At 42.2% G+C, this 9,721-nt stretch overlaps 1 protein-coding gene across 1 annotated transcript; it reads left to right on the plus strand.

The window, feature by feature from the left end:
• Positions 1 to 1,020: 1,020 nt before the first annotated feature.
• Positions 1,021 to 5,585, plus strand: LOC134654713 (uncharacterized). The gene is made up of 4 exons (XM_063510189.1): positions 1,021 to 1,494; positions 1,599 to 1,718; positions 1,815 to 2,411; positions 5,008 to 5,585. The coding sequence occupies exons 1-4, from the start codon at positions 1,359 to 1,361 to the stop codon at positions 5,583 to 5,585; spliced, it is 1,431 nt and encodes a 476-aa protein (XP_063366259.1). The 5' UTR covers positions 1,021 to 1,358.
• Positions 5,586 to 9,721: the final 4,136 nt, after the last annotated feature.

The raw sequence follows: 9,721 nt of genomic DNA on the forward strand, positions 1-9,721 counted from the left end.
GAGCGGCTGCCTCGCCCCGAGGCCGCGCAAGTGGAGACGCTGCCTCAGCCTGAGGTCCGCCGCGACACGAGGCAAATTCGTCGCCGCGAGTCGAGCCATATTTTGTCGGTTTTTTTTACATGCTAAAGCTTAAATAATGTGTGTGTTTAATGGAGACGGACGTGTATCGCCTCGGATCGCAATGGACAACGAAACTGCAATTAAACTGATAAAATTATATGGGTGTCACCATGTTTTCCTTTATTTAAATACCTAAAAGTACCAGTACCAGTAATGAAATAGGTAAAATAATGAACTCGAAACCCATACAACTGAAGCCATACATTTACACCGTAATAAAAGATATAAAAACGGGGCGGCACGCACGTCACACTATACCATCAAAAATGGATCAGGGAATAAGACGCCCAACCAGACCCAGGAAAATACCGACCGGGATCTTGATCTCTTCCTCTCTTGAGAGGAAGTTGCATAGCAATACCACCCAATGTCACAACGGCGGTATATCCCGGAAATACCATACTATGGCCCGGAACCCCAAAAGGGACGTGGCTCATCAGCGAATGCCACGTGATCGAACCCCGCCCGAGAATAAAGGTGAAGAAAATAAAAATCTACCGACCACTACCGACGCCAGCGCGAGCGGGGTTAACACCACCCAGCACGCCACAAGACATGACCGAGACGCCACCCGGCCGCCCCAGGGTAGAGGAACCACAGGAGGCGCTGTGCTTATTTATTCCTGTCCCTCTCGATCACCGGTTCCTTCCAAGATACCGTTTAGACTCCTACGTGAGCTATTTAGTTGGGACCAGAAGTGATGTGGTCACGTTCACCGGGGCGGGCGCGGCTTCATACAACTCCCCAGTTCCAGACGGGAACCAGGGTTTCCTAGTTAGCTCAGAGGAGAGAGGGGTACAGGGTGGTTAATAGAATCGCAGATCGCAGCGTAGCAAAGATCTAATTTTTGCAGACGGCTATTTATATTCTTTAAATGAACATTATCGCGAACATTTAGAGTCTGACCAGCGAGTCGCTGCACAAGCATTTTTACAGAATTCTTCATATGGCAACAATTTTATCTGTCAAAAGTGTCAAACAACTGTCAAAATGTTGACAGCTTCTGTTACCAAACAATATTGATATTTGTGTCACATTTATGTGAGTTTTTATTTGCAAACATATGTTTGACCAGCGAGTCGCTGCACAAGCGTTTTTAGAGAATTCTATATATGGCAATAATTTTAGCTGTCAAAAGTGTCAAAAATATTGTCAAACGAGTTTACACATAACCTAGATTCTCAAATTCTCATGTTAGTTCATTCGTTACGGAAGTTTATAGTTTATATCGTATTATAATGGCTAAACCGATTAGAAGCAGTGTGAGGAGCATGTTATTTAAGATAATCTGTAACTATAATCAAGTTCGACACGACGAAAATGAGAGATTACTAGAAAAGAAGCGAATATTGGACGAAATCATTCAGGCGACCGGTAAGTCATTATCAAACAATGTTGATGCTTCTTGTACCAAATTTAATTTACGAGATAGGAACATTTGTTTGTATTACTAAACTTATGATTTATTTATATTACAGCGGGCGTAGATGACGAAAATGTTAGAGAAACTATTCAAAAGCTAGCAAGCGAACTGAAGAATGTTATTGATAATAACGCATCAGAATCAAGTTATTTAGAGAAAGTGTCTACTATGACAGGTAATATAAATAATCTATATTTTCACATCTAGGTTTATTAATATTTTAGTGTTCTTTTGTTAAAATTCCTATTGTTAAAACTGTTTTTTTTTTCAGGTGCAAGCATTCGTACACTACGCACAATTAAAAAAGAGGGTTCTATTAACCAAGGCCAATGGAATACGCCAGGGAAAAAACGACCCCGGCCACCAACTGTGTCAAATTTAGACAATTTTGATGTGTCAGCCATCCGTAATAAAATTAATGAGTTTTATTGCGTCAAAAAGCAGGTACCTACTCTAAGAGCCTTACATGCGGATTTGAAAGAATCTATAGGATTCTTAGGATGTTGTGAAACACTGAGGAAAATACTACACGAGAACGGATTTGAGTTTAAAAAAAATAAAGAAGAGCGCTCCATCCTCATGGAAAAGTTTGAAATATCTGGGTGGAGGCAAAGGTTTCTTAGAGCTATACATAAAAAACGGGAAGAAGGAAAAAATATTGTGTATCTTGATGAGACATATGTCCATCAAAATTACAGACCGAAGAAGTCATGGCAAGGGCCTTCAACTTCCGGTTTAGTTGAAAAAATTTCCTCGGGTAAGCGGCATATTATAGTGCATGCTGGATCAGAGCAAGGATTTGTGCCCAATGCTTTGCTTGTTTTTAGCACAAAATCCAAAGCAGCTGACTATCATGATGACATGAACAGTTCTAATTTTTTAAAGTGGCTACGAGAAATGTTAATCCCAAATTTGACTGAGCCCAGTGTAATTGTTATGGACAATGCCAGTTACCATGTAACACAAATAAATAAGCCTCCAACCATGCACAGCTTAAAGGCTGATATTCAAAAATGGCTAAGGGAAAATAATATCCCATATGAAGAGTGTTTCAAAAAGGAGGAATTGATGTGCCTCGTTGAGGAAAATAAAATTGGTCCCATATATGCAGCAGAGGAGTTATTGAAGCAGCATGGGCATGAGGTCCTTAAATTGCCTCCATACCATTGCGATCTAAACGCTATTGAGTTGATATGGAGCCTCACAAAGCGAAAAATAGCCAGCAGAAATGTGGGGCTACCGGGTTCAGATACGGAAAACTTGATCCGAGAATGTTTTGCAATGATTACCCCGGAAGATTGGAAAAAAAGTACAGACCATGTAATAAATGTGGAACGAAAATACAAGTCTAAGGACAACATTACAGACACTGAACTAGCTCCATTCATAATAGAAGTTCGGGAAAGTGACAATGACAGTGATAGTTCTCTGTCAGGAATTGAATTTCTTGAATCCGATTTCGATTATGATTCTTAAATAAATAGGCACCTTCTTTATAAACTAACAATATTAAAAGTAGATTGAAACTAAATTGTGTTTTCTTTCACCTACCTTCAGTTCAGCTCCATTATACAATATGTGACTTTTTATTATTACTAACTTTATAAGTACAACGGGAAGCATAAATATTTCCCTTGTGAAGGTTTACTTTAATAGCACAAGGGAAATATTTATGCTTAATAAATAATCGCCTGTAATTAACCCGAGTTCAAAACTTCAAAATAAAACACAAATAAAGTAATTTTTAATCCTATCAAAAATATAAATGTCATATGAGAACCAAGTTCAATATTATGACATATGCCTTGGTTGTTGACTTCAACGACCAAAGAAATGAGATTTAAAGGGTGCCGTTTAATGGTCAGTCCTGAAATTTATTTGTAACAACAAAGTATCATTTTCTATAACTTAGGAATCTTAGGATAATATAATAACTTACTTTTTGTACAGTTGAAGTAAAGATATTTATGTTTACTACATATTTTTGTAATGATTGACTGATTAGTCTACTAACAATTCGTTCCTTCGTTTTTTAGTATCTCTGATAATAATGATAACTATTCAATCATATTTTTAATTTTTAAGTGGGCTAAATTAGAAGCCAGGGGTTATAATTGCATTGCAACGATATCCTCAGTCTGTTTACTGTATTAAATTTACAGTCTGCTACGTTGCAGACTTCAGTCAGTCACTAATCAAAACAAAAATTAATTACGTATGAATTACCAAGTATCAAATTACTTTTTTTGCACTATGCTTCGTGTTACCAGTTAAAGATTTTTTGAATTTGCCGCTTTTTTTTTGTGCAGCCACTCGCTGGTCAAACTCTAGCGACTGAATCGCAGCAAAATGTCGCCGTATGCGACTTCTGAAAAAGGAACTGTCGAACATTAGTATTCTCGTGCAATAACAAGTAACAAGTCGCACAATTTAACTTCGCCCAAAGGAAGTGTCGAATAAAAATAAAAATAAAAATGAAAAGGGCCGGTGTACACCGGAATTGCAGTTAACACAAACAAGTGGTAAAGTAAATTGCAAATTTAATCCCAAACAATAATATATGATTCGTATTATTGGCTTACGGGTTGCGCCCATAGTAATCGCTTGTTCTAATATGTTTCCCGTGTTTATTGGTTTCCGCATCCGGACCGCCGTACTATTTATATCTTTTTGCTTATTTAATAAACAGACGAAGACAAGGCGCGCGGAAAGGATTGGGTGGACCCGGGAATTAACATGCGCGCAGTTGCCCATCGGTTGCGCGATTTTCGACTAGACGAAGAGGAGATACCAGCAAGTCCACCAGAGCGCTCATGATGGAGCGGAGCCGGAGGTGACGGTGCCGGCACCACTGGCATCGGAGATCCTGCCTTGGTGTTAACTTGTGCAGTTAACAGCGCCATCTATCTGACCTTTTAGATACTTCAATGAACCCTATATGGCTTAATGATCTACATAAAGGTACTTAGTCCTCCAGGACGGTAATTAGTTCCCTTTACAGTGCATAGGTGGCGCTGTAATTAGTTATTATTATTTTAGGCTAGTGAATTAAATGTACTCGTGACACTTTCCGAATATACACCATAAAGAGCACACGCTGTCTGACTCCGACTCCCCTCAAGATCCTCCAACCTCCGCCCACGTGCAACCACCTGGCAACACTGGCGGCGCTGGCGCGGACACGCCAGTCAGCGCCAGTGCCCATTTTCGGTCAGTGTCGGTACTGTCGAGTCTAAATAAATATAAATAATAAATAATCTGTCGGTTGCATCTCGCGAGTTTAACGAGTCTAGTTTACTTTTACTCCGTGTAATTAACTGTGCGTGTAGAAAATGGCACCTGAAGAAGATGAAGACAGCCTAAGTTTATGACTCCAGTATTTAGAAGAATGGGGTTTATCGAAAAGCACCACCAATAATTTTGCAAGTAATTCTTGTCTGCCTACCGCACCACCTCTCACGCAGCAGCATGCCTCCTTGCCGGCACCCCGCCTTGGGAGCTGGACGCAGGGGTGCTGGCGGACAAGTACCGGCTGAGGGTGGAAGCCAGGGGGCGTGGGGAGCTCCCAGACGCGGAGGAGGCCGAGAGGATGATGCGGGGAGCCGCGGAGCGCCTGCGAGAGAGATGGAGGGAGGCCTTGGAGGATAGCCATTATGGAACCCGAACCATAGGGGCTATCCTCCCGATAATGGACGAGTGGGTGGATCGGGGCAAGGGGGCCCTGACATATAGGGTGACGCAGGTGGTGTCCGGAGAGTCCGGACACGGCTGTTTTGGACACTACCTGCACAAAATACAGAGGGAGCCGGGGCCTCAGTGCCACGAATGTGGCGCAGCGGATGATACGGCTCAGCACACTCTGGAAGAGTGTAATCGCTGGGCCGTGGAAAGAGCTTCCCTCAGGGCAGCGACGGGGGTGGCGGACCTCTCGCTACACAGCATAATAGCGGCGATGCTGGGTAGCGAGAGGAAATGGGAAGCGGTGGCCTCCTTCTGCGAAGAGGTCATGTCGCGGAAGGAGGAGGCGGAGAGAGAGCGGTGAGATGGTAACATAGGATTGCATCATAAATATTATTCGGCTTAAAGACATTGTTAAGTAATTTGAGACGGAACTAAAAACGACGGGAGAGTGATAAATTTAAACGAACGTATTCTGAGAACGAGAAAACCAAACGCTCGAAAGTAATAAATTAATGAAACAAAGAAATATAAAAACAATACAATTTATGTTTCTAGTTAGGGTCTAAGGAAGTAAAAGAAATGCAATATAGACAAGTGTGCGATAAGACAGTCCAAGGAAAAGAATAAAGAAATTTATTAACTCTTAAAGTTGAATACAGCCTAATATGAAGTCTATCGCTGACATATACGAGTGATTATACAATGCAGGCACTACTCTGGTTCCTTCAAATCTTTGCAGAATAAGTCGACATGTGCAACACAACGGGCTGACACTCGAGATCACTTCCCATGCGACTCCAGCGCCGCCGGAGGTGCGAACGCGACAGCGCGGGGCCCAGTACGAAGGAACGAGACGGAGCATTTGCTGGGAGGGGCTGCAAAGACGCCGGACCAGAGACGAGCGAAAATCATCCCTGTTACATTGTATTTAGGTTAAAATAATATGTAAAGAATAAAGTTGTAGTAATTAAGTTTGGTTAAGTTAGTAGAGAGAAGTTGAGGACACTTTAATGAAAGACGCGGAAGAGATAGGTCGACTGACTTAATTCGCCAACTTCACGATCAACAAGTATCTCAATACTGTTCCAAATAGAGAGTTGTAGAGTCAGTGTCGAGTAGCAGACGATCAGCTAATTCAAAGCTAAGTACTCTGTTAATGTGAGGTGACAAATCGGATATACATACTAATCAATTTATTTCATCATATTTTCATAGCGTTGTAGGGCAAGGCCGTAGGGCTCTGTCGATTTAGTGCCATAATAAAATTATCCGATTAGTCACTGAAAATTGACCCCATCGTGTGTATTTGATTGTGTTGAGCTGAGGTATTGGTTGAGAAGAAATAAAATATTAATTATATTCTTCTCCTTAAACCGCGCCGCGGTGATTTCGGTATCACTTCACATCATTCCCTTGTTATTTCCTGAAACTTATCAACCAATACTAGGCTATTATATTCTGATTGTGTATTTGTCTTGTAAATTTCGCTACTCTCGTTCAACCTTTAATAAAGATAGCGTAACTAGGCCAGTTTGGGAATATATAGATAATTTGTCTCCATGGTTATAATATTATAATAAAAGGTATATATTTTTGTATGCGTAAGCTAGTGGTTAGGTTAGTTATATTGGTAGTAGATCAGATTTGGTTTGTTGTAAGCAATATGTTAACTTTTATTTGAAAAGAGACCAAAAGAATAATCTGAAGGGGTTTCTTCAGTGTCCACCTTTCCGAATCGCGGGTAATAAACACCTATAAGGCTTAGCACGCACTGCGGTTTTTTTCTTGCGGTTGCGATCAAAATGTAGCAAGTTGCGTGCGTGCGCTTATAAAGAATGCCGTACGTTACATTTTTTGCGGTAGCGGAACCGCTTTTTAAAAACCGCAGTGCGTGCTAAGCCTAAATTGATCTGCTTTTAATTTAGTGTTTCCTCTCATACTACTTCCCTACTTGCCCTAGGCCCTAAGCCTTTGTTAGATACCCGAGTTAATATCCACTTATACCTTACATACCTGGCTTTAATAAACGACTAGAACCGATTTCAGGTAAAGCTCTGATGTGTATTGGTAGTTTTGACGCGGAATTGGAGGGAGTCCAACCGGATGGGGATAACCTCTGAGGACGCTATTTTTTGGGTTTTCTTTTGTTTAGAACCACCATTATTGCCATCATATTAGCAAGTATAACTACTATCAGCATACAGGTGGGTTTGGACGTCCATACGTCAAGCAAGGCCTAGGGATTAGACGAGCTACTAGTACACATCACGGTTATATGATTTGCGTAGAACAACCTGTGTCTACCTATACGAGGCGCCGAGGGTTAGCTTATAGTGGCCACTCACAAGTAATAATAAAGGTATACCAGTTAACATCAATTACTATTACAATCCAACATATAGTGCACTTGTGCACCTGCTAACCCTCCATACGATAACGCTAGCTAGCTTACACACTTATTAGACACAGGCTCTACGTGGGTAGCTGACGAAACAGTTCTAGAAGTTTTGGTACCTCAGAAGCTGCCTTGTTCAGTACAGTTCACTTACGCTTAGGAAAAACTGTTCCGCGCCTCTCCGGCGTTGGACGCAACACCGGTCGAGAATTAATTACTTTCGTCCCAGACGAACACGAATTATAGTGGTTCTGGCTCTTTCTGTGAGGAAGTGGTTCTGAGGTGTGTGGCCAAGGTTATTGTTTGTCCAAGCTTCACTCTATGGGGCCAGAATACCATTACAGCGGGAAGCGGCTGCTGACGCGCTTCCTCTCCGACGCAGGCGGCAGGGTCGAAGGCGAAGAGCATATGCTCGCCTCGAGCCCTAGTGGGGCCGGCGGGTACCGAACCTGCATTGCACGGCCCCACACACGTCGTAGGAGTGGGGATCAAGCGTTTCTGATCCCCCCCCCCTGCATTGTGAGGGTGCCCTGGCGATAAGCCGGGGCTGCCGGAGGGCGCCGTGGTGGAATGATATCGATCCCAGTGCGCCCTCACGAACGGCAAAGAGGATGAAACGCCGGAGTGGGTTTAGTGGGTAGGGCCAAATTCTCCCCCCCTCTCGCCAAGAGAGGGATAAGGAGCGGCGAGTCCCACACACCGTGCGTAAATGCATTCCCACTCCGTCAAAAAAAAAAAGGTAATTCTTGTCTATAATATTGCATCATTATCCCGTATTTATCTAGTTATTTATTAAGAGTGATCAATGTATTGTAGTTTGAATTCTCTGTTTTGTAATGCTTGGGTCCTTTTTTGAGTTTTAATTTTACTTGATTTTACTTAGTTTGCCCCGCCTTGGATTGGTAAACGGGGTCGCAATGGAATTATGCAGGAGCACTAACTCGTTCAACCAATACGTGACCTGGCCAGGCCTGGAAGGTGGAATCAAAACGAAATCAGCATAGAAAGGTTGCAAAATTACGCTATTTTTTCATAGCATTGTCCACCAAGAAGCGCTTTGTTGAAGTTGCTTGCATGAAAAGAAGTCATGGATGCCGTGGTTTCTGCCACAAGAAAACGTGTAAGCGGTTTCAAAAACAGCCGAACTTAGGCCCTTCAGGGCGCGGAAACGCGCGAGGATTCCCTGCTAAAACTGTCCACGATTTCCGGTAATCGCAGTTGTCCCGCCCGTGCCGTAGCCCGCAGGTACCTTTGCGTCTTTTAGAAGTAGTGTGTGCTTTGGTAAAGGAGGGGAAAACTACCAGACCTTCCTAGTTTCTGCGAAATTTTCGGGATACCAGGGGTACCACTAGACTACACATGAAGCCCTGCATAGGCCATAGAAGTACGAAGAGTGCTTCTCCCCAATAGGAAGCATTTTATTCACTAAATGTTCTGATGGTAAATAAATAATATTGACGATCGTCTACATCTCATCCGTGTGCATTTAAATAGGCTACGTAAGTACATCACGTTTTGATCATACGAGTAGAATGATACGTCGCAAACTTATTAAGCGCGTGGAACTGAGGTGATGTAGGCGAGCGAAATGCAGCGAGATTTTGACTAACTTCGTACAATTTTAGGAGGCAATAAATTGAATTTGAAGGTTTGGCTATTATTTTAGTAATGTTACTGCTTGAGGTGATCTTGGCGCGTAATTTGTCTTCATGGAATTACGCGGCCACAATTGCTACAGAGGATGCGGTTAGGGCTGCACAAGAATGGCTATTTTATTGCCAAAACTGCCTCCACGCTGTCCCAAGTGCAATAATAAGATGTCCTGGGAGCAAAAGGCTTCCTATAAAACAAGTTTTAAGTGGCGATGCTATTGAAAGGATTGCAAAGTGGTCTTGTCCTCTACACAAAACACCTTCTTTGAGGATTCCTTGGTGTCTTTCGCATACAAAAATGAAGTGTAAAATGTTGCCGGTGGCATTACCGCGCGAATGTTAATGGTGCGTTTGTTTAATCATATTACGGTTAAATTATCTTTGATTTGTTTCTCAGTGTATATTTGTATAAGTTAGGTTTAATGTACAAACTAGCAACATAAAAACTAG

Source organism: Cydia amplana, chromosome 15 (genome assembly GCF_948474715.1).
Source record: "Cydia amplana chromosome 15, ilCydAmpl1.1, whole genome shotgun sequence".
Classification (NCBI taxonomy): Eukaryota; Metazoa; Arthropoda; class Insecta; order Lepidoptera; family Tortricidae; genus Cydia; species Cydia amplana.

Bases quoted from the DNA above. Each gene is read 5' to 3' on its own strand.
- LOC134654713 (XM_063510189.1), top strand. From the start codon at position 1,359: ATGGCTAAACCGATTAGAAGCAGTGTGAGGAGCATGTTATTTAAGATA. The intron at 1,495-1,598 runs GTAAGTCATTAT...TTTATATTACAG, and splicing joins CGAAATCATTCAGGCGACCG to CGGGCGTAGATGACGAAAAT. The intron at 1,719-1,814 runs GTAATATAAATA...TTTTTTTTTCAG, and splicing joins GAAAGTGTCTACTATGACAG to GTGCAAGCATTCGTACACTA.